The sequence below is a fragment of the Eumetopias jubatus genome, unplaced genomic scaffold (genome assembly GCF_037043125.1).
Source record: "Eumetopias jubatus isolate StellerSeaLion01/CBP00866 unplaced genomic scaffold, mEumJub1_p1.0 scaffold_14, whole genome shotgun sequence".
NCBI lineage: Eukaryota > Metazoa > Chordata > Mammalia > Carnivora > Otariidae > Eumetopias > Eumetopias jubatus.
In genome coordinates, this window is record NW_028274820.1 from 93,935,178 (window position 1) to 93,959,439 (window position 24,262).

Below are 24,262 nucleotides of genomic sequence, written 5' to 3' on the forward strand. Positions count from 1 at the left end.
TCATGACAGAGGCCAGGCAGGGGGAGCCAACCAGGCAGGGCCCACCAGCAGTGGGGTGCAGGGGCCTCAGGGGAGGAGGGCCTTGTGGGGTACTGGCACCAGCTAAAACAGATGTCAGATGTTCTGGGTCTACAAGTACATATGGAGATCAGACCAAACTCAAGGCTAGCATAGCAGGGCTTAGGCTGTGAGAGCAAGGCACCCAGCCTCACAGAACTGGGCTCTCCGTCAAGGATCCAGCAACACAAGCCCACATAGGAGAAGCCAAAAGCTGGCAGCAGCACCAGAATCTCCTCCAGTACTGCTTTGGAAGAGCAGCTCTCAAGGTCCCCAATCAGTGTGCTTCTGTAGCTGGATACTATTGACTGCCTGTAACTCAAATGGGCTTAAACGGTGGTCTCTACTGGTCCCTGTGATTGAGTTCCATGTGACAACTCCATACGTAGGTTAGCACCTAAGCCTTATATCCAGATGAAGAGAAACCATTCCATTTTGGGTCTCAAAGAGCAAGGCATCTTTTCCCAGAAGCCTTGGGCAGACTTTTTCCTCCCATCTCAGTGACCCAGACTGGGTTGTGTTCCCATCTGGGAACTAAAGTGAGCAGAGCAAGGACATCTCTGACTGGCTTAGGCCTGGGCTCTGGAACCCAACACTGGCCAGGAGTCTGGAACCACAAGGTTGGCAGGATTGGTTAGGTGGGTCAGGTGCCTCCCAAACTCTCCAGGAGGGAGCAGAAAAGGCCCAGCAAACGAAGGTGGAATCATATACAGCACTAGGCATAGGACTGTACCCTTTCTAAAACCCTTCTCATAGTCTCGTTTTACTTTGATACTGCCTCTAAAGCTGAGAGTAACCGATGACAAGCCCATATGTATCCAGGTTGGGATACATGAATATAGTCCCCTGAATTTTTTGAGAAAATTTTGGTACAAATTGCTTGAAATCAGTGTTAAAAATCTATCGAGTGATAAATTAAGAAGTACCCAGTGTCACAACATATTCCTGTGTCGAAAATGTTTATAGTGAATCTAAGTCTAACTCCTGCAGCTTACAGGAAACGAGAGAAATCCAGAATATTTGTCACTCTACAAGACAACTGGCCTTGTCTGTTCAAACACTCAAGTGTTTCAGAAAACAAGTTCTAGGTTTAAAGAGATTAAAGGGACCAATAACAGTGCTGAGACCCTGACTGGATCTTTGTTTAAAATACATTAGTGGAGGGCGCCTGGGTGGCTCAGCCGTTAAGCGTCTGCCTTCGGCTCAGGTCATGATCCCGGGGTCCTGGGATCGAGCCCCGCATCGGGCTCCCTGCTCGGCGGGGAGCCTGCTTCTCCCTCTCCCTCTGCCTGCCTCTCTGCCTACTTGTTCTTTCTGTCAAATAAATAAATCTTTAAAAAAATAAAATATATTAGTGGAACAATCAGGAATATTGGAACATGGATTGAATGCAAACAATGTTAACTTGCTTAAGTGTAATAATGGTGGAATTACAATTACATAGAAAAAGACAACTATTTTTAGGAGATGCATGCCAAAGCATATAGGGGTGAAGTCTTGAAGTCTACAACTTATTTTCAAATGGTTCAGCAAATTTATACACACACACACACACAACACACACACACAGTGTAAATGCGGCAAAATGTTACTTTGTTAGATCTAGGTAGAGGGCATATAGGAGTTCATCCTATCTTTTTCAACACTCCATTTTGAAAATTTTCACAAAGTTGAGGGAGATCTTTAGATTTTCCATGTAAATCATCACTTTAAAAACGCTCTGTTGGGGAAATGCGCCTGGGTGGCTCGGTTGGGTGTCTGCCTTTGGCTCAGGTCATGATCCCGGGGTCCTGGGATTGAACCCCACGTCGGGCTCCCTGCTCAGCTGGGAGTCTGCTTCTCCTGCCCCTCCCCCTGCTCATGCACGCTCTCTCTCAAATAAATAAATAAAATCTTTAAAAAATAATAAAGATGCTCTATCCTTCAGGCAGCGTTTTTCCAAATATGGTCTCTCACCATCAGTATGAGAATCACAAAAGAAAACAGAGGAATGGCCAATGAGCACATGAAAAGAACCTCAACATCAGGCATCCAGAAAAGGCCAATGTAATTACAGACTCGTGGTATCACTGTAGTGCTCTGAAACTAATGTAACGCGTGTGTCGATGACACTGGATGAAAACAAATGCAAACAAACCACACTGAGCTAGCACTTCACACCCACGAGAATGGAGAAGACCGGCAACATCGGGGCTGATGAAGATGGGGAATGGCGAGAACTCAGTGTGTGCTGGTGCAGGGATTATAAGATGGTTCAGCTACTTTGGGAAACAATCTGGCAGTTTCTTACACACACATCCTGACCATACAACCCAGTAATCCTCCTCTTGGGTACCAAGAGAAAGGAAAACCTACCTCCAAAGACTTGTGTGCGAATGTTCAGAGCAGCTATATTCATAACAGCCAAAACCTGGGGGCGACTGTAAGATCACCAACCTGAGCAGAGAGAAAGTGGGGTCCACCCCTGCAGAGCAAACAGCTACGGACCCGTGCAGCAATGCGAGCGAGCCTTAGAAAGCAAAAGTTCATACTGTATGCCTTTTTTCTATGAAATACTAGAACAAGTTCAACTTACCTGTAGAGACAGAACACAGATTCACCTGGGACTGGGGGTCAAGGAGGAATGGCTGCAAAGGGACATGAGGGAACTTTCTGGGGCCTGTGGGACATATTCTGTATCTCATTTGGCAGTGGTGACAAAGGCAGCTATGTTTGTTGCAAAGCACTCCCGAGATAGGTACATTTTCTTTTGGTCAAACTGTATCTCAATAAAGTTGATTAAAATCTGTTTACATCCCCCTCCCCCCCAACCCCATGGACTCTTTTAGACAGGGTTTCTCAAAATGTGGTTTCTGGATTATCTGCTTCAGCATCACCAGGAAAGCTGGTAAAAATCTGACCCACTGAATCAGAATCTCAGGACGGGGTGGAGGAGTCGTCGAATAGGCCGGACACTGGCGGCTCTTCCACCACTGGACGGCCATCTGAATGGACCCCAGAGGCTGCTGGACCCGCCTGTGCCAGTGGCCGGTCCCCACAGCTCCGTGACCCCAGCCAGTGCTGGCAGGGCCATGACGACATATGGCTCTCACACACCAGCAGCTGGTGGTGCCTGGTCGGAAGAGAGACTAGAGCAGTATCTCAGGAAGAATTCCATGCAGACCAAGCTGCTGCATAAGCTCCCCAGCCTGTTTTGCAGAAAGGGAAAGATGCACTTTGACGGCCAGGCTGGAACCTGTGAGAAGGCCTCTCAGCGAAGGAACTAATGACAGGCTGTAAGCAGGGGTGGCCACAGGACTCACTTCGTAAGCCAGCAATTCTCAAGCTGGGCTGTGCGTCAGAATCTTGTGGACCTTTTTAAAAAGTCTAATTCCTATTTTAATCATAGTAGTACAAAAATACGGGCTCTTAAGCAAAAAAACCCCATGAATATGGCTTTAGTAATACTAAAGTATGCATATTTAAAAAACAAAGAACATCGGTCCTTCTATAATCTTATTCCTGCTGGGGACACTGAAATTTTTTTAAGTGTACAGCTTGATGAATGTTTATGTATGTGTCCACCGGACTCTGTTCAAATCAAGACCCAGACCACTTCCAGCACCGTAGAAAGTCCACTGGGGACCCTTCTCAGTTCGTATTTCCCCACATAACCACCATTCTCACTTGTCACATCAGTTAGTTTGAAGGCAACCACTTTATTTTTGCCATTTCTTCTAGTACTTTTTCCATATTTCTTTTTTTTTTTTTAAGATTTTATTTATTTATTTGAGGGGGGAGGGGAGGGGCAGAGGAAGAGGGAGAGAGAATCTCCACAATGAGCGCAGAGCCTGAGGCGGGGCTCGATCTCACGACCCGGAGATCATGACCTGAGCCAAAACCAAGAGTCGGATGCTCAGCTACTGAGCCACCAAGGCACCCCTCCAAATTTCTAAATAATATGCTTACACTGCTATTTCTTAGTCTGCCTATTTTGGACAAGAACTAGTAGCTTCTTAGGACAAGTAGATCCAAAGTTCACTCTCCTTCCCCTTACCAGGTGAAGCTTAAAAACTTTAGGTCTTCCAGGCTGTGGCACCAGTTGCCCCACTCTGGCCACCTGTGCCCCGGGTGTCCCCCACCTGTGGCCCCTGGCCTTGAGCTGGGAGCAGCCAGAGAGCCAGGCTCAGGACCTTGCTGAGTAGGGCTCTGAGGTGTGAATGGAACCTGTTACCAAGCTCTGGAGTTAAACTGTAGTTGGAGTAGGAAAGCCATGAGAAACACCAGAGTGTTTCTAAGATTTTTATTGCTTGTCAAGTGCACTTTTAGGACCCCACCCTTTCTGCCAGCCAGGCCGTGCATTCTGTACCAACTGTTGGTGTGAATGGACCAGTAAAGGTTTCTGCTTGAGGGGAAGCTGAATGCATGGCCTGCCCCAAAAGAGGCAGGTCGGTTGGCCCAGGACAATTGTGTCGAGGGTCCGGCACCAAGATAAGATGCAGGTACCGTCTCCGGTCATTGGGAGAGAGGTCTGGACAGGCTGCAGGGACTAAACCAGTCCTCCAGCCCTCCCTGTGGCCACTCCCTCTGGCCTGAAGGCCCCTCCCTGAACCCCAACACAGATATCTTCAGGCTGGTGTCCCCACACTTGCCGGCAGAAGAGCTGCCTCGAATCTCCCCACAATTCTGATTTCCTTCCTCACTCGGACCCCACGCCTTTCAGTTCCCTGGTTCTCCTTCCCCGGGCCGGGGGGGCTCGGGGGTCCTGTCCTCTGCATCTTGCCACCTCGGCCATCAGCTGCTCAGAAGCCCCGCCAGCGCCGCACACCGCAAACCTTACCCTCTGCCAGCTCGGGGCCCGGAAGGAAACCCTCCTCTTCCCTCCTCCGGGGGCGACCACTCCTCACTTGCTGTCCTCCAGACGCTGTTGGTCAGCGGTGTCGGCCGCGCGCCCAGCCGCCTGGAGGTGGCATCCCAGCGGAGGCTCGGGCCCTGCGCTCCGGTGAGAACCGCGCCGGGCAGCACCGGGATCGCTAAGGCCTCGGGTCCTCCAAGACTGAGGGGCTGTGCAGGTATGATTAAGCAGGTAACAGAGAGGATGGGAAATGGCCATTTTAATGAGGGAGAAACCTAGGCTCAAGAATGCTAGAGAAACCATTCCAAGGGAACTGCTTCAGAAGTTGGAAGGGCCACAGAAAGCCTCCTCGCCCTTGGACGTCACCTGCCTGAGCCGGAAGTCCAGTCCCTGCTTGGCTCAGAAAGGGCCCCTTGAGCACAGAGCAGGGAGACCCGGAAGTCTGGGTCCAGGGAAGAGGCTGCCCCAGCCAGCAACCTGGCTTCCCCTGGGGGAGCTGCATGCCCCCAAGTCTCAGGACGGGCGGAACCCAAGTCACTTGGTCCCCCTGGCGCAGACCCATGGTCTTGGAGAGGCACAGTCCAAAGCTACCAGCTTGCCTCCCTCCAGGCCCCCACACTTGAGATCCGGCTGGTCCTCCTCTTCCTCTGGGAGTCTGGGGAAGGTGAGAAGAGGGGACAGAGCTCAGGATGACGGCCCCTGCCGGCCTGTGTGCCTGCTGCCGATGGGTATGGCTTGATCACTGCACAGGGCCGGGGAGTCTGGAAAGGGCCCTGGGGTGGGAGTCACGAGGATGCCCCATAGCTCCGGAGAACCACCCAAACCCCTCTGTGCAGCACCCCTTATCTACAGAACAGGGTGATGATCCTGCTTGGGTGAATGCTCTGGAGACCCAAACAAGGGATGGGGTGACCGGGACTAAATGACACTAAGGCTCCAAGCCAGGTGGGGCAAGGAGGGTAGGGTGTCTCCCAAGAGGTACCCGAGGCTGGTGGTGGAACAGGGGGCTGAATCTGGGAACAGACAGACGGTGGATCCAGATCAGCAGTGGGGGAGGTGCCAGCAGAGGGGAAGGCCCCAACCCTTCTTTGGCATCTACTGTGATGTCATTCTGGTCATACTGGGGACAGAGAGGCCACCCACCCAGGCCCATGGTCACTCACAGCGGGGGTGATAGTGGGGCCCCGTCGATCCAGTGCCAGCCCTGGGGGCCTCGCCGGGCCCCCACCCAGGAGTACTTGGTGACTGGGTATCTGCTCAGGAAGTCCTGAAGGAGAAAAGCAGCTGGTCACCCTTCTTCCAACACTAGTAAGGCTCTGTGCCCCCCCCTCCCCACCGTATCCCCAACAAGTTCCCAGCTCACAGCTCACCAAGAGAACGGACCCAGCTCAACCCAGAGAACGGACCCAGCTCAACCCAGCTCTCCCCAAACACCAGGAATTGGAAAGCTGTATTGGATGCTTGCTGGTCGGCAGACACTGGGGACCAGAAATGGGGGGGGGGGTCCCATCTCGGCCTCAAGGGGAGAGAGCATGTTAACGCCGGTCCCCACCGGGCAGTGCAAGATGGGTACTGAGGGGACAAAGCACATCCAGGTAGCAAAGAGGCGAGGGCCAGGGCCCATGTGGCTGGGAGCAGAGGGCCAGCAGTGCGCTTCTCAGTTACGTCGCATCCGCTCAGCACAACCTTATTAAGAACGTTTTTAAGAAAGACAAGTACAAAGACCGTGGAGCCATGAGAGCAAGTTATAGGACATCAGGGGTTACCGTGAGTATAAACGCTGACTTCGAGTTGTGGCACGATTTATAGTAAAGACAAACCGTGTTGGCACAAGAATGCAGACGTACAAGGAACGACAAGAACCACAGTACGTTAGAGAACTGTTAGCGATGACCTTTCTCTTACATATTTGTCCTTGGCGTCATCTTGTTTTTAGCAACTAACTAAAGGAAAAAATGGTATTTAGAAATGGTTAGCTTGGGAAAAGATGCTTTAATGTTGTAAGTCCGGGCGTGAGGCCGCGAAGCCAGCGCAGTTCCAGAACCTAACTTGCTGCCACGTCACATGAACAGTCACATCCTTCCTACCACTCCGATGAGTGATTCCACTTTAGAGAATAAATCCAAGAACATGAAGGGGAGAAAATGAACTAACCCAAAGGTAATACCGTGTTACTTAGAAAGAAAAAATGGAAACCACCCAAATGCTCAGCAATCAGGAAATAACTGGGCACATTATGGGACATTAACATGATGGAAAATTACAATGCTGTTCAAGATGCCAAGTACGTGGAAAATGTCACTATGAAATCACACTGAGTGAAGAAAAGCAGACCAGGAAGTACACGTTGCTCACAACATCCAGAAGCCTCTATTCATGAGGGAAAATTAGGAGACTGTCCTATGTGAGTTTAATGTATGCCCAGCTCTTCCCTAGAAAACTTAAGTTGAGGAAGCCAGAAGCTCCGTATTTAACCCTGGTTAATACGTAACCAGGGTTAGCACAAGAAAGAAAGAACGAGAAAGCAAGCACGAGCGTAATGACCGTCCCCTTGGTGCCATTCCTAGTGGTCCTCTGGGTCTCAGTGTAAAAGCCACGTTCTACAGGGACGCCGCGTGCCCACCGCCTCCAAGGTGAGCTCCTGCCCCCGGGCCGCCGGAGCCGGACTCCGGAGCTTGGTGCACGGCCTGTCGCTTTCCTACCTGGGACGGTGACCGCGGCGAGGACAGGGAAGGCACACACATGGCCGCATGTCGGCCGGGGCCCGGGCTGGGGCCCGCCAGCAGGGCTGGGCAGGGAGCTGTGGTGAGGCGGCGGCTGGCAGGTGAGTCAGAGGGCAGAGCTGCGCTGGGCACTGGCTGCAGCAGGGGGGGCTCCTGCGGCCGGCACCCCCTTCCTGGGAGCGGGCGGCAGCTGGTTAGGGAAGGCACACTGGGGCGTGGGGCTTCTCCCAGGGCCGGGACACCCCCTAGTCAAATTTCGGGTGTGTGGGGCCTTAGGCAAGTACCCAACCTTTCAGAGCTTCAGTATGGGCCTCTGAAACGGGGGGGGGGGGGGGCCATCCGTACGGAGGCCCGAGAGGATCTGTACAAAGCCAAGGGCACAGAGTCCACGCTCGGCCGGGTGGTGTGCAAACGCAGCCCCCAACACAGGGGACCTCATCTGATGTTCCCAGCACCACCGAGGGGCCCCTGCCCTCAGTCCTGGCCCCAGGCCACCCGGCTGTCCCTCGCTTCCACCTCCGGGCCTCCCATGACAGCGGCGTGGCCTGTCCCTGCCCGCCCTCTCCTTTCCACCCTTCCTTCCTCGCAGCTCTGACTCTGTTCACTTGTTCTCACCGCTAGCATCATCCAGAGACAAAAATTCCAGAAACTCGCAAATCATCTATGGTTCAAAGAACTGTGCTGTCGTGCCACCGCCGCCGTCCCGGGGCCTCCACGGCCTCCCGCAGGTGCTCCTCCAACTTCGCCACCAATGTCAGGCCGCGTGGGGACGGTAGCCCGAGCGGAATGTACTTGAAATCCCACATTTGGCATCTTAAAACGGAGGTAAATTACCTGCTCTGCCCTCAAGCATGTCTTTTTTCAAACTGGTAACATCGTATCACGTATCACGGAATTTAGCGTTTTCACCATTTTCAAGCGTCCAGGTTGGTGGCATTGTGGTCATTCACACTGCTGTGTCACCATTTGGCCCCCATCTCCCTCGGGGGAGACCTGGTGCGCATTCACACACACACCCGCCCCCCCCACCAGCCTCGCTCTGCTCTCTGCCTTCCTACATTTCCGCTTTCGTATTCAAATGCTCCGATTAGTTAATTGTCTTAACCCCAGGATGGGTCTTTCTTCGTGTTTTTTCCACCTTTCTGCAGTCAGCCTGTGTGGCTGACAGTCCCTGTGTGTCCTTGGTGCTCCCTGCACCCTAGGAAACACAGCTGTGCTGAAACCAAGGGCGCAGACAGCGCTTAAACTTTCTCCCTTTTCTCTAACCATGAGCAAACCCAGCTTTTGGGGAGGATGAGACTTGCTTCTCCGAGGGCTCCGTGTACCACTGGCACCACAGGTTATGTCCCTGGGTGTGTGCGTCCCAGCTCCTGGAGCCTGGCCTTTGCCCACTGCCTCTGCCAGCCTGTCTCCAGCTCTACATCACTGCCCCCCGCCCCAGTGCCTCCTGGAGCTTCTGGCCCTCGTCCAGAGCTCAGGATGCCAGAGTTCCCCAGCCATCACGGTCCAGAATTTAACTGCCTGGGACCCAAATTCTCGGTTCTTTTGCAAGTTGCTTACCCAGGCTTTTCTGTACTTACTTATGTTTCAAATAATTGATCCTGTATGCTTAGTTCTACAAGAATTCTTTATCCCAAGCTTGCAGTTTGGATGGTGTAAGCCCATCTCCCCCTTGGAGGACACACCAGCCACAGGGAGGTTTTTGCTCAGAGGGCTGGGGTCATGCTGAACTGAACCTGTGTACCCAGAGGTTGCAGGGCAGAGGCAGGCTTTCTGAGGACACATGCTGGGCTCGGTGGGTCCCTGGCAGGCTCGGCCCCCTCCCCCAGCTCCACCGCTGTCAAGGGACCCACCTCTGTTCCCGTTCCCACTGTTCTTCATTTTGCAGATTCCACAAGGGAAGGTTCCTCAGCACAGCCTATTCTTATCTGACAAATGTAAGAACTCCAGGCCTGGCCCAGGCCCCTGGCAAAACCTTTATATACTGATCTTCTTCCCCTGGCATTTCCTCCCAGTTATACACAGCACACGTTATTAGCAGAACATTAAGAAAATTTAAAAAAAAATTAAAACTTTAAGGAAGAAGAAGAAAAAAAAATCACTCGTAACCTTGTCCCTAGTGGTAACCACGATTAGAATAAGGAGCATACATATTTCCTTTCTGTGTTTTTTCTTTGCATCTATCTTTTTACCATACTGAGATCCCAGATTTGGTGTTTTCCCATCTACATTGTATCTTTTTCATTTCTCCATGTTTTTTGAAACTTTAAGTGTTATTCCTGGTGATAAAATAACCCACTGTAAAATAACTTTCTCCAGCACAGTTTTATATCCACCTCCAGGGAACTCTCCCAGAGAGAAAGAGAAAGGCAGGGACCCTGTTGTACGGTGCAGAATAGCTTTGGGGTCAGGACTGGGCAGGAACAGTTCAAGAAAACAAAGGGTCACATATGAGAAATCTTAAGTAAAATATTTTTTTAAAAGATTTTTAAAATTTATTTATTTGACAGAGAGAGAGAGAGAGCGAGAGCAGGAACACAAGCAGGGGGAGTGGGAGAGGGAGAAGCAGGCTTCCCGTCGAGCAGGGAGCCCGATGTGGGACTCGATCCTGGGACGCTGGGATCACGACCTGAGCCGAAGGCAAACGCTCAACGACTGAGCCACCCAGGCGCCCTTAAGTAAAATATTAAGAAGTCAAATCCAGAAGTCCTGGGGAAGAAAAAATCATGGCTAAGTAAACTACTGCAAGAGGCCTAGAATATTAAAAAAAAAACAAAAACAAATAATGTAATTCACAAAAAAGAGATTCAGGGAGTAAACAAAAAGGTATCATCTCAATAGACACACAAAAAAGCATCCAATGAAGTGAAACTCATTCAGGTTTAAAACTCTTAATAAAATAGGACTAGAGGGCGCCTGGGTGGCTCAGTCGGCCTTCGGCTCAGGTCATGATCCCAGGGTCCTGGGATCGAGCCCCGCATCAGGCTCCCTGCTCAGCGGGAAGCCTGCTTCTCCCTCTCCCACTCCCCCTGCTTGTGTTCCCTCTCTCGCTGTGTTTCTCTCTGTCAAATAAATACAATCTTAAAAAAAAAAAAAAGGAATAGAAAGGAATTTTCTGAAATGATAACAGAAGGGGAAAATAAGAGATAAGAACGGGAAATGATAGCACATGAGAAATGTCAACAAAACTTGGGTAGCTGGACAGCTGTAACTGGCTGAGCAGACCCAAGAAAGCCCTGTGGTTTTTCAAGGAAAAGGTTGAGTGAGAGGAAGCTGAGAAAGACGCCAGTTGGAATTGAGAAGCCCCCAAATGCTCAATGATTAGAGGCAACAGTTCCTTCTGGAGGCCAAGGTACGGGAAGAGGGGCCTGGAGAAGAAGTTCTGGTTAAAAGTCCTAAAAAGAAGCAGTGAATGCCTCTCTCCTACCCCTTCCCACAAAATCCACTCACCCCTCCCAATACAGCAGATCACCAGTAGAACTTTGAGAAATAAACCACAGGGGACCGGGGTATCCAGAGCATCAGGTCTGGCTGAGGGTTGGAGGTACTTACGCTAGAAAAGGGGAGGGATTAAGTGCTACGTTCTTACAAGTGAAACCTTGGTTCCCTTTCCCCACTGCTCCTGGAATGCTGACATCCCAGCATTCACTTAAGAAAAAAAAAAAAGAAAGAAAAAAGAAAAGTTGAGCCCCAGCCTGATGTCCCCATTGCAAAGCCTGCCTCTAAAAAAGCCCAATGCATCCCCTCACCTCCACCCTAACACAGAGCTTCCAATCTGTTCTTTAGTGCCTGACTCTTAATTATGACAGCTAAGGATCATCAGACATTTTAGGAAATTTTCTAACATGAAAAGACAAAAAAAAAACCAACTCACAACAACTCAGTACATAGAATAAAAGGTACTTGCAGAAAAAACAGACATGATACAGGGAGCAGAACAAATTTCAAAGACAAAGTTAGATATAACTACGATCGGTAATGAGGTAAGAGAGGGGCACCTGGGTGGTTCCATGGGTTAAGGGCATGCCTTCGGCTCGGGTCATGATCCCAGGACAGGTCCTGGCATCGAGTCCCACGTCGGGCTCCCTGCTCAGCAGGGAGTCTGCTTCTCCCTCTCCCTCTGTGTGCATATGCTCTCACTCTCTCGCTCTCAAATAAATATTTATAATGAGATAAGAGAAGATACTGCATCCTTGAAACAAACAGGACACCACAAAAAAAGGACATTTGAAGAACCAAAAAAGAGTTCTCAAAATTACAAATAAGGCAACAGAAATAAAAATGAAGAAAAACACCGACAAAGGGATAAGACTGTTCAATTTCAGGACAGAGGGAGAACAAAGATAAAGGCCCTGAAATTTGGGGAGGGGTGGGGGAGTCACATAAAAGGATCAGAAATCAGACTTATTAAATGGTAAGACTGAACACTGGAAGGTAATGGAGCAAAAGCAGCACAATTCTGGGGGACAACTATTTCCACCCTAGAATTCTATACCCAGCCAAGCTATCAGTCAAATAAGGTTAGAATAAAATATCTTCAGACATGACAGGTCTCAAGAAATTTACCAGGCATGCAGTTTTTTCCCAGGAAATTTACAGCGTGTGTACTCCACCAAGAAAAGGCTATAAACCAAGAAAAAGTCTTGAGATAAAGGAAACAGGGACCCCACATAGGAAAGAAGCAATGGAGACAAGATTCCAAGACAACCTATACCTTGAGCACTGTGCACCTTCCCTCCACAGGACAGATCAATATAGTGATTAAACACCTATTTCTGTGGTTTCTTGATTAACGTCTGCCACACTCACTGCTCTGTTAGCCGTGTAAAGGTGGGGGCTGGGTTTTCTGGGTCATCCTAGAATCCCCAGTGCCAAACACAGTGTAGGTGCTCGACAAATACTTATGGAATCACTGAGGAAAGGAACGCTCACAGTTAACTGCTTGGCCAGAGCATCCCTGCTCCCCTCTTCCCAGCTCCGCCTCCACTCAGAATGAAGGGTAAGTTGAAGACCTTGGAACCCTGATGTCTGGTCCTCCTGCATGTCACGTTATTTCCCCAGGCTTTGGTGATTCTCTCTGTAATGTAGAGATGGACTAGATCTTCGCTAGGAATCTGTGATCTGTAATGATACCTACATCTTTCCACAGCCCACCGCCTCCTTCTCACCTGTGTGTGGCTCAGCAGTGGGAGGGTAGCCTGGTGAGCTGAGCAGAACGCCTGGCTGGCCTCCCAGGCCTGAGCTTCGGTAGAGACGTAGTAGCAGTGCTCCTCGGACCACATCCAGCCCTGGGGGCATGGCCGGCACCTGATCCCTGCAAGCACAGAGACCACTATAAAGAACTGAATGTATGCATGTTAAAAAAAAAATCAAAATCTAGGGCGCCTGGGGGGCTCAGTCTGTTAAGCATCTGCCTTCAGCTCAGGTCATGATCCCAGGGTCCTGGGATCGAGCCCCACCTTGGGCTCCCTGCTCAGTGGGGAGCCTGTTTCTCCCTCTCCCTCTGCTGCTCCCCCTGCTTATGTTGTCTCTCTGGTTTTCTCTCTCTCAAATAAATAAAAATCTCTAAAAAAAAAAATAATGAATAAATAAACAAAAAAAAAATCAAAATCTAGCCACCGTTTTGAGTGAGGGGGCAAATCTGGAGCATGGAACTGGCAAGCCTTGGGACAGCAAGCAGGGTGGCAGGGCCCCAGGAAGGCTGTAGAGTTTGTGCAGTGCACGGAGCGCCCCCAGGTGGGAGCTGTCAACCCCCTGCTTGTTAGAGCACAGGCTGTGTCCAGAGGGAGGCAGGAGCTCTTTGTCCCTCTCTCTGCTCAACAAGCCCAGTGTCTTTGTGCGGCATCTGTCCAGTGGGGATGTCTTCTTCTAATTCTCACAAAGCTGCTGTAAGGACTAGATGCCCTGGTGGTGGACAGAGGAGGAGAGGGGACCGGGAGGAGGCACCATACCTGCTCTAGAAGCCAGAGCCACGATGGCAACTGCGGACACGGCCAGAAACACAGCCATGACCGCCAGGGCCCAGCGCAGGGACTTCATGTACAGAGGGAGCCCTGGGGGAAGGGACAACCAGGAGAGACGGGTTAGAAGGAGCCAATCCAAACCACACCCAACTCGGAGCCACACTGACTCACACACCAGCACCCCACCCCCTTTGGCCCAAGACACCACAAAAAAACACTTCAGGTTAGGACTTCTCTTTGGGAGAAAAATGCTAGAAGATATTCTGCTTCTTAAATTACTAGAAGACCTAAGAGTTCGTTCAAGAAAGAGAACAGATGACTGGCTGACAACCATTTGTTGAGCACTGAATGTGCATGAGACACAGGGCACAAATACCACCGAGACCAGGGCCAGACGTCTGCGCTTACAAAGCTAAGGGTACCAGGAGCTACCCCTCCAAACAAGAGAGGGATGTGGGCTCCATTTCAGCTTCGACAGACCTGGGTTCAAGTCTGGCCTCCATGGGCGCCACCCCCCCCATGGTGTTTTCCTTTTTTTTTTTTTTAAGATTTTATTTATTTGACAGAGAGAGACACAGCGAGAGAGGGACCACAAGCGGGGGGAGCGGGAGAGGGAGAAGCGGGCTTCCCGCGGAGCAGGGAGCCCGATGCGGGGCTCGATCCCAGGACCCCGGGATCCTGACCTGAGTCGAAGGCAGACGCTTAACGACTGAGCCACCCCGGCGCCCCAAGGTGTCTTCCCATTTTGACCGTGCAATCACCTGCCTCTTCTATCTCTCCAGGTCACCGGAGGCCGCTAGTGAAGCGCCGTGCAGGGCGTGCTTTGCAGGCGGGAGAGTAGGACACAGGCGTGAGCCCGATAGCTGGAGGGAGGCTTCAGGGGGGGAAAGGAACTCACAAGACGGAGCCCGGCAGGAGGAAAGGCGGCGGCAGAGGCTGAGAGAAAGAGAACGTGTTCGAATGTCAGATGCTGCCCTGGTGACGGAGTGACCGGGGAGGCCAAAGGGGAAAACGGGGAGAAGAAAACACAGTAAATGGTTAATCACGGCCATCGGCAGTTGTAAGCGGATTTCCACCTGGAAACATCTAAAATAACTGAGCACTCCTGAATTTGATCTCTGCCTGGACACAGAAGCATGAAATCAATTAACACAAAAGAGGCCTCTCTTTAGATGCAGGTTCAATTTAAACTCCCCAGGGGCGCCTGGGTGGCTCAGTCAGTTAAGCGTCTGCCTTCGGCTCAGGTCATGATTCCGGGGTCCTGGGCTCGAGCCCCTTGTTGGCTCCCTGCTCAGCGGGGAGCCTGCTTCTCCCTCTCCCTCTGCCACTCCTCCTGGCTTGTGCTCTCTCCCTCAAATAAATGAAATCTTTTTTTAAAAATTTAAAAAATAAACTTCCCAGACACTTGGCTGCCAGGTGTTGGAGGAGGGCCAAGAGCTGGGAATGCCACATACCCGGCGTAAGGGTCCCAAGAACGCAATCGTCATATTTTTGCCAAAACCTGAAACAGCAGAGGTTAATTCTCCAGCAAATATTTAGTATTTTGAAAAGACTAATTCGTTTTTAAAACCACATGTGTATTCGTATATACCTCCATATGAATGCACACAACACACACACAGAGAAAGTTGGGACACATTTCCAAGATTTTTCATAAGACGTTTTCAATCATAACTCAACTTTAAAAGCACTTTTGAAGTCCTTGATTTCCCATTTCCATTAGGAAAAAAACACTTGCTTCAAAGACTGAAAAGGGCAGTGTGTTACACCGACATACACAAGAGTCACATTCCATCTGTGACCTTTTTGGAGTTGGCTTTTTTTTTTTAATTACATAATCTGCTTCTTAAAGGGATTTGACCCAAATTTTCATCAACTGATAAATGGATAAACAAAATGTAGTATATCCATACAGCAGAATATTCAGCCACAAAAGATAGGAAGTGCTGATGCGTGTTGGGCAGTGGCTGAACACGGAGAACTTTATGCTGCTAAGTGAAAGCTTGTCCCAGAAGGACTCATGAGTCCATTTATGAAATGTCTGGAATAGGCAAACCCACAGGGACAGAAAGTGGATCAGTGGTGGCCTGGGGGAGCCTGGGGGGTTGAAAGCTAAAAGACACAGCATTTCTTTTTAGGGTCTTAAAAATATGCTAAAACCAACTGTGGTGATGGTTGTGCACCTCTAGGAATGTACTAAAGACCACCGGATTGTATGCTTGAAGTGGCTGGAGTGTGCGGTTATGTGAACTGTAACTCGATGAAGCTGTTATAACTCGATGAAGCTGTTACCAAAAAAAAGTGATTTGAATAAGCTTGGAATAAAAGATACATATAAATGGAGAGTCTTAAAATAAAAGCAGAACTAAAAAGCTTGGAGAAGAAAAGGAAAAATCTACCAATCACCTCTGTCAATGTAACTACCGTGACCGCATGCTCTGGCCTTTCAGAAAAGAATGCATAAAAGAAATAGAACAGGTTACACAGGCCCACATACCTTCCACTCAGGGCTGCACGGCTGACCTTGGGAATGGCCCCCCACAGAGCCAGCGTCCTCCTAAACTTCCAGACAGAGGAAGTCCTGCCTACCCCCTTTCCAAAGCAATTCCCCCTTTTATTTTATTTTTTTAAGATTTTAGCTATTTATTTGAGAAAGAGAGGGAGACCGAGGTGGCATGGGGGAGGGGAGATGCAGAGGGAGAGGGAAAAGCAGACTCCCTGCTGAGCAGGGAGCCCGATGATGTTGATGCTGCTGCTGCTGCTGCTAAGATGTGGGGCTAGATCCCAGGACCCTGAGGTCATGACCTGAGCGAAAGGCAGACCCATAACCAGCTGAGCCACCCAGGTGCCCCTCCAAAGCAATTCCTAATTACACAGGTAACCCAAAACATTCTCCTTACAAAAAAATGAAAACACACATAAAGCTAAAGTCCCCTCTAAACCCGTCTTTACCCCACTTCCAATTCTGGATGCCCTTAAATTGAATTCTCTCCTGTCTGCAAACACACCCAGTCCCACATGGCAATAATAACATACATTCCCTTTCTTTCCAGCACCTTCCCTTCGGCCCCACTCTCTAGCTTCCACCCGATTTCCTTTCCCAATCTTGGAATGACATCTCTGATGTTACAGTCTGTTTACTTTCGAACTGTGAGTCCATCTTACTTTGCCACATTTCCTACCCGCAGCTGAAACACTGTCTGCTTCCTCCTAGTCAGATCTGGTGGCCTGCGGTGGAACCAGGTTTTGTGGGACTTAAAGGTTATTCAAACTGGGGGGGGGGGACGTCTTAAAAAAAAAAAACTTCCAAATACAAAAAGCATAGGACTGACTCATGGGGCTCGTGCCAATGAGAGTCCGCTTTTGTATCATTTTTTCAGGTAAAGCTATTACAAACGCCCCTGCTCCTCCAGCTGGGCCTGACCGTACTGGGCATCACCCTTCAGGGCCCCATTTCCTCCAGGCACCCAGCACTGAGTACATTCTTCCTGCCCAGCCCACCAAAATTCTACCTCTGGAGTTCCTAGGCCACCCCATCTTCTCCAAAAGACACCTCCTCCCCTAGCCTCTGTTCTCACTCTCAGCTTGAGTTCTCCCTGCCCACACCCCTCCTGGCTCCATTCCAGGGTGACCTGTATTTATACTTTTTTTAGTCCTAGACTCTTTAATTAATCTGACAAAAAGCTGTAGACCCACTGTGGTAGAGAGAATAATGCCCCCCTACCCCCACCCCAAAGACGCCCATGTCTTAGTCCCTGGAAACTGTGAATAAGTTAGGTTACATGGCAAAGGGCATTTAAGGTTTTGGTTGGAATTAAGGTTGCTTATCAGCTGACCTTAAGATGAGGAGATTTTCCTAGATTTTCTGGGTAGGCCCAACGTAAACACAAGGGTCCTTAGAAACAAGAGGAAGGCAGAACAAGAGAGTCAGAGAGGGCAGCAGAAGGAATCAGCCAAACATTGCTTGCTGGCTTTGAATATTCCGAGGGGCATGAACTAAGGAATCAGACTCTAGCTACAAAAGGCAAGGAAATAGCATCTCCCCTAGAGCCCCCAGGAAGGAACACAGTGCTGCTGACAGCTCGACTTTAGTCCAGTGAGCCCACATCAAACTTCTGACCCACAGAACAGTAAGATAATAAATTTGGGTTGTTTTAAACCACTAAGTTTGTTGCAATTTGTTACGGCAGTGATATGATAGGAAATGCATCTTTGGGGCGCCTGGGTGCCTCGGTGGGTTAAGCAGCTGACTCTTGATTTTGGCTCAGGTCATGACCTCAAGGTTGTGAGATCGAGCCCCGTGTGGGGCTCCACACTGCGCCTGGAGCCTGCTTAAGATTCTCTCTCCCTCTCCCTCTGCCCCTCCCCAGTCTAAAAAAAAAAAAAAGACAATATACCATCATTCAGAAAATGTGCTCACACCAAACTCTGCAAAAGCCCGAGTGATTTGTGTCCCTGAACTCTACCCAAGACCAAGATGTGGCAGAGACCCCGGGGCTTTGGGGCCTGTCTAGTTGGCCTGGTCTTCCTCTATCCTGGCCAAGCCTTTGGCACTCTGCCTCCCGAACTTTCCAGTTAGAAGGGGCCTTTGCCACCCCCAAATCCTACTCACTTTTCAACGCTTACTCCAGGAAGCTTTCCCATGCCCCCAAGCTCACCAACCACTCCCTCCTGGCTCCTTGTCCAGGATTGTTTATATCTTTTTTTTTTTAAGGGGGGGGCAGAGGGAGAGGCAGGCTCCACTACAGTCACAGAGCTCGGGAGGGGCTCAATCTCACCACCCTGAGATCATGACCTGAGCTGAAATCGAGTCAGAGCCATAACGGAATGAGCCACCCAGGCGCCCCTCCAGCCTCCTTCTTGTCCCCTGCCAAACACCCCATCCCTCAAACGGACCCCCTCCCCTACACACCGCCCCCAGCAGTCTGGTCCCTAGTCCCCACGCAATAGCTGCTGAACGGGGGAGTGTTTGGGGCCAAATGCTCCTCAACATACGTGGAGGGAAAGAGGGAGGGAGCCTGGGTCGGGAGACCCGGTTCTCGCCGGGGCTGCCACCACCGTCAGGTGATCCTGGAAGGCTTCCCCTCTCCTGGAAGTGGTCCCACCTCTACTTCCCAACCATGCCGCGCACACGCCGAGGGAATGTGGAAGTTCTAGCGGTGGGGCGGCGGAGTGGTGGTAGCAAGGTTTTACTCTTTCACTGCAAACAAATGCAGTCCAATTACCTAGCCCCGACTGTGACCGATCCGAGGCGGGACGGGACAGGTGGGGCCGGGGCAGCGGGGCCGTGGTCGGGGTCCCCTCGGCCCTCCGCCGCAGTGGCCCGGCGCTGGGTGGCTGGGGGGAGGAGGGGGTTGCGCTCAGGCGGCGTCGCCCCCTGCCCGGCCGCGCGGGCTTACCTATGAGCTTTATGGCCCGGGGCAGCTTCTCGTCGCCGCCCGTCTCGGCGCGGTGCAGCAGCGCGGCGTCCTCCTCCTTCTCCAGCCCCAGGGCCCTGCAGCGGCCGCGGCACGTGGGGGAGCCCGGGGGCTCCGAGCGCCCGTCGGCGGGGCTCGCCCGGCCCTCGGCGTCGAGGCCGCGCTCTGGCCGGGCGGGGGTCCGCGGCAGGAGCGGGAGGGCGGGAAAGGCGTGGCGGGAGAAGGCCGGGGACTCGGGCACCGGCACGGTGAGGAAGCGCGGGGACGGCGCCGGCGAGGGCGCGCGGCTGCCACCCGCCACGCCCACGGACTTGACGCGCACGTCCACCTGCAGTTCCACCGGGGCCCAGGTGCCCTGCGGCGGCTCCCCCGGCGCCAGCTCGGCCCCCGGCGCCTCGCCGGCCCGGAACTGCTCGGCCGCGGTGGGGCCGGGCGACGGCGGCTCGGAGCCGGCGGAGGCCTGGCGGCGGAAGGCGCCGTAGCCGAGGCTGGGGGCCGGGAGCCGCAGGAGCGCCGGGCGAGGCGGGGGCAGCTTCTTCCCGCCGGAGAGGTCCTGGCCCGCGCCCGCCGCCTCCTTTACGGCGCGGGCCAGACTCGGGCTGCTCTCGGGACTCTCGAGCCGTCGCTCCTCTGCGGGCACCTGCGGCTGCTCTAGCCCCGCGACCTGGCTTCCCAAGGGCTCCATTGGGAACTCGGCCCCGGGTGGGTCTCCTCCGGACGCCGCCTGGGCCCGCTGCATCCGGTGAGCGGGGCGACCGAGAGATGCAGAGCGAGCGCACCTGGGCCCAGGTATGGAGTGGGCTTCACCTCCCGCGTCGGAATTGGTCCAGCCTGGTCGCGGAAGTTTTCAGGCTACGCTCCCCTGCCCCCGCCCACCCGAAGGGCCCCGCTGGGATTGGCTGCGGCTGGGATTCGGTTGGCCACGCCCCCTTAGGCTTCCCCGGGGCTGCGGGGCAAGGAGCCGAGGAGGGCCTGCCCACTGGGTTACCGAGAAAGAACTGGAATTAGAGGCAGAAGGGAGAACCCAGAGCCCCGCCTGACTCCTTCCTCTTCTTTGTCCCCAGTCCCACAGCCCTCTGCCATTGCGCTGATTTTGAGAGTTACAGTCTGGGCTGAGAGCGGTTGGCCGAGTGTGTAAGAGATCCTGGGACCTCAAAAAAACAGCGGGTTCAAAGGAAATTGGGTGGCCTGAGGAAAAGTAGCAGAGCTGGTTGTCCCGACAGTGTAGTGGGGGAAGGGGCACCACACTTGAGTGGACGTCCCTACAGCGGAAGTCCCAGGCCAGGGACAGCCACTCTGGAGGCATGACTCCTACTACCCTAACTCATTAAAAACTGGGGGATGAATAAGCATGAACGTGTATTTTCACGGGGAGAGGAGCCTGGCCCCCAGTCAGCCTGGTGTGGTGCAGTGCAGGGTTCCCAAACCTGGCCAGTGATCTGAATACCGTTTAAAAGTATACATAATCCTGGCTGGCCTTCATCCGGACTTTCTGCATCTCATAAAGGGAGGAGGCCAATGGTATTTTTAACAAGTGCCCCAAAGTGGGATTGACAGATAACATAGAAGCCAGTCTGTTATATCTGAATTTCAGAAAAACAAGAGATAGTTTTATATATATATATATATATATATTTTTTTTTTTGGTAAAGATTTTATTTATTTATTTGACAGAGAGAGAGATAGCGAGAGCAGTAACACAGGCAGGGGGAGTGGGAGAGGGAGAAGCAGGCTTCCCGCCGAGCAGGGAGCCCGATGCGGGGCTCGATCCCAGGACCCTGGAATCATGACCTGAGCGCAAGGCAGACGCTTAACGACTGAGCCACCCAGGCACCCAGAGATAGTTTTTTAGAGTAAGTATATCCCAAGCACTGTGTACTTACATTTAAAAATCATTCATTATCTGAAATTAAAATTTAATCTGACACCTATATTTTTTTAAATATTTATTTGAGGGGGGAGGGGCAGAGGGAGAGAGAGAAACAGAGAAGCAGACTCCCTGCTGAGTACAGAGCCCAAGGACTGGACCCTGAGATCAAGACCTGAGCTGAAATCAAGAGTAGGAGGCTTAACTAACTGAGCCACCCAGGTGCCCCTGCCACCTATATATTCTTTTAAAGAGTTTATCTGAGAGAGAGCAAGTCCATGAACAAGGGGAGGGGCAGAGGGAGAGGGAGAAGTAGACTCCCCACTGAGCAGGGAGGTTGAGGACCCTGGGATCATGACCTGAGCTGAAGGCAGCTGCTTAGCTAACTGAGCCACCTATATTTTTATTGACTAAATCTGGCAAACCGTACCCCAGGGACTTCTAGCGGATTGGTCTTAGGAGCAGCATCTGTTAACACCAGGGACAGGTTACTCCTAGGGGAGAGGGAAGGAAGGAGGATGTGGAGGAGAAATGCCAGGAAGGGATGGCCCCTGAAGACAAGCAATTGAGAGAAAAAGTCCAGTGGAAAGAAAGTGCTATATGAAAATATGTTGTTTAATCCCTTTAAAAATCCAGACTACATATTTAATGTGGGGACATATCCATGCATGAAAATCCATTTTAAAAGGGTGTGAAATGATAGGCACCAAAGTGATAATAATAGTGGATTCTGCTGTAGATTGTTTTGGGGGGTGGGCAGGGGAGATAGTCTAGGAGACTTTATCTTATCCACAATGTTTCCACTCTCTAGAAAGAGAATGTATTTATATATATTCTTAAATAAAAATCCATTTTTTAAAAAGATGGAATGTTGTAAGATTTTTTTTAGAGCCGATAACGATTACTATAAAAATTAAAATCATTCATAAGTATATAAAGTATAACATATAAAGGTAAGGTCTCTACCCTCCTTTTGACCTCTCAGAGGTAGCTGCTGTCCTGCTGAGAGTGGTGCAGTACAGGGGTCTTGTCCATTTTCTGTGACTTGGAGCTAAGAGAGGAGCACCCTGACTTGCTTTCCTGCTTACATATCTTCTCCTGGGATGATGATTATCAAACAGTTTATAACATCAAGGATCTCTAACCTTCCAGATGTTTGGGCCCAGAGAAGGTCAGCGAGGAAAACACAATGGGCTTAACATTTAGACTCGCTCCCATGACCTTGTGGGAGATACCCTGAGGCCTGGCTCCCCGGGCCACAGCCCACCGGGCTGTGCTGCTGACTCAGGGGCACCCAAGGGCATCTAAATTCCATCTTGAATATTGCCAACCGTGGTAGGCACTGGCATCAACCAGGGCCAGAAATGGAGCCAACACTGGCAGCAAGAAGCGGGAGCAGAAGCTACAGTGGACTCAAAATGTGGCCCTAGCCAGTCCTTCCAACCCGCTTTCTGGATTCTGTCCGCTGTGGTGCGCAGTCACACTTTGATTTCACACACACTTCCTGAGCAGGGTCCCTAGCCTGTGGGTACACAGCTCTGGCACGTTCTGGGGAGCCGGCACCCTGATGATCTCCTGCCCTTTAATCTCTCCCTTCCTACTGGCTCTTTCCCACCATTAGTAAACATGAGCACCTTGTAAATGCCTCCTCGGCATCTCCTCCTCTAGCTGACACTGGTTTCTTCCTTGCACGGCCAGCCTACTTGAACGCTCACTTTCTCCACTGCATCATATCCTAGGCCCTCCTTACGCCACTGCAGTGTTTCTTGCCCTGGCTAGTCTGTGGACATTCTCCCTGTCGAGAACACCACACATTACCAAATCCGGCAGATTTCTTCAGTGCGTGCTCTGTGGCTCTCCTCACACTGCACTCTGCTGGTTTTCCATCTGCTCCCAAAGGCTTCTCACTCTCCATTAGGTCACTGACTCTCCAGCTGTCCCTCCAGCCCAGATCTTTCTCTGGACCTGGACCATAACAGTTATGCTGTCGGTTGAATTTTGTCTCTCCACCCTGCCCTGCCCCAAATTCATATGTTCAAGTCTTAATTCCCCAAGCCTCAGAAAGTGACCTTGTTTGGAATTAGGGCGGTGACTGTGATGAGGTCATCCCAGAGTAGGCTGGTTCCGTCATCCAACATGACTGGTGTCCTTATATAAAGGGGATATTTGGACTCACACACACACACAGGGAGAACACTGTGTGAACGTGAAGGCGGAGATCAGGGTGATGTATCCTACCAGCCAGGGAAGGCCAAAGATTGCTGGCAAACCACCAAAGATAGCAGACAGGCCCAGGGCAGATTCTCTTCCCACAGACCTCAGAAGGAACCATCCCTGCCGATGCCTTGACCTTGGACTTCCTGCCTGCAGAGCCGGAAGATAATACATCTACGTTGTTTAAGCGGTTCAGTGTGTGTTACCTTGTCACCGCAGGTTGCCACGGCAAACAGGTTACAGGTCAAAATGGCTGCCTGCCCTGGCAATGGCCCTCTGGACGGATGCAGGTGGTCTCCGCATCCCCACCCCCACGCACCCCCACCCGTCACCGTGACCCACACGGCTGGGCCAATCACATTCTCCCTCACAGGAATTTTGGCACTTGATCTGAGAACCCCAGGGCGGGGAGGTGTCACAACTCCAGCAGGGCAGCTCCCTGGAGAGAAAACCCACAAACCCCTCTTTGGGTCCCTGGCGCTTCCCTGGTTTCAGCCCTTCCTGAAGCTTCCTTGTCCATGTGTGTGGATTTCATGAGAACCCGCAGTATCTCTTCCCTACCCCCCTTTTTTACCTCAAGTTAGGATATCATTTTCCACTCTGACTGCAAGTGGCAGAAAACCCAAATTCAACCGCCGGCTGCCTTGGGCTCCACGGGGCCCCCTCGGGAGAGGGCCGGGCTCTGGAGCCATCTCCGTTGTGCCTTCCATGGTGAGCCACAGGGGCTCTGTGGTCAGAAGGCCACTGACACTCGTGTGCTGGGAGACCGTAAGGCAGGTGAGTTCTCCAGCTGTTTCAAGGGGGTTCAGATCCTGGCTACACCCAGAGAAGAACCACTACCTGCTGTCACCCTTTCCTCCATCCTTCTCTCCCACTTTAAAATCCTTTTTTTTTCCTGCTTACAACAGCCATACATGCTTGTGATACAGAACTTAAATACTACAGCGATGCATGCCACAGAAAGTGATTTCATGGGGCGCCGGGGTGGCTCAGATGGTTGGGCGTCTGCCGTCGGCTCAGGTCATGATCCCGGGGTCCTGGGATGGAGCCCCACATCGGGCTCTGTGCTCAGCAGTCTCAGAGCCTGCTTCTCCCTCTCCCTCTCCCCCTGCTCATGCTCTCTCTCTCTCTGCATCTCTCTGTCTCAAATGAATAAATAAAATCTTAAAAAAAAAACGAAAGAAAGT

General features: G+C 51.5%; 1 protein-coding gene across 1 annotated transcript; it reads right to left on the minus strand.

The window, feature by feature from the left end:
• Nucleotides 1-5,133: 5,133 nt before the first annotated feature.
• On the minus strand, nucleotides 5,134-19,822 carry KLRG2 (killer cell lectin like receptor G2). Its single transcript, XM_028106453.1, has 5 exons — nucleotides 18,977-19,822; nucleotides 13,566-13,667; nucleotides 12,783-12,928; nucleotides 6,055-6,158; nucleotides 5,134-5,546 (listed from the first exon to the last, which is right to left on the minus strand). The coding sequence occupies exons 1-5, from the start codon at nucleotides 19,731-19,733 to the stop codon at nucleotides 5,426-5,428; spliced, it is 1,230 nt and encodes a 409-aa protein (XP_027962254.1). The 5' UTR covers nucleotides 19,734-19,822; the 3' UTR covers nucleotides 5,134-5,425.
• Between the last annotated feature and the right edge of the window lie 4,440 nt (nucleotides 19,823-24,262).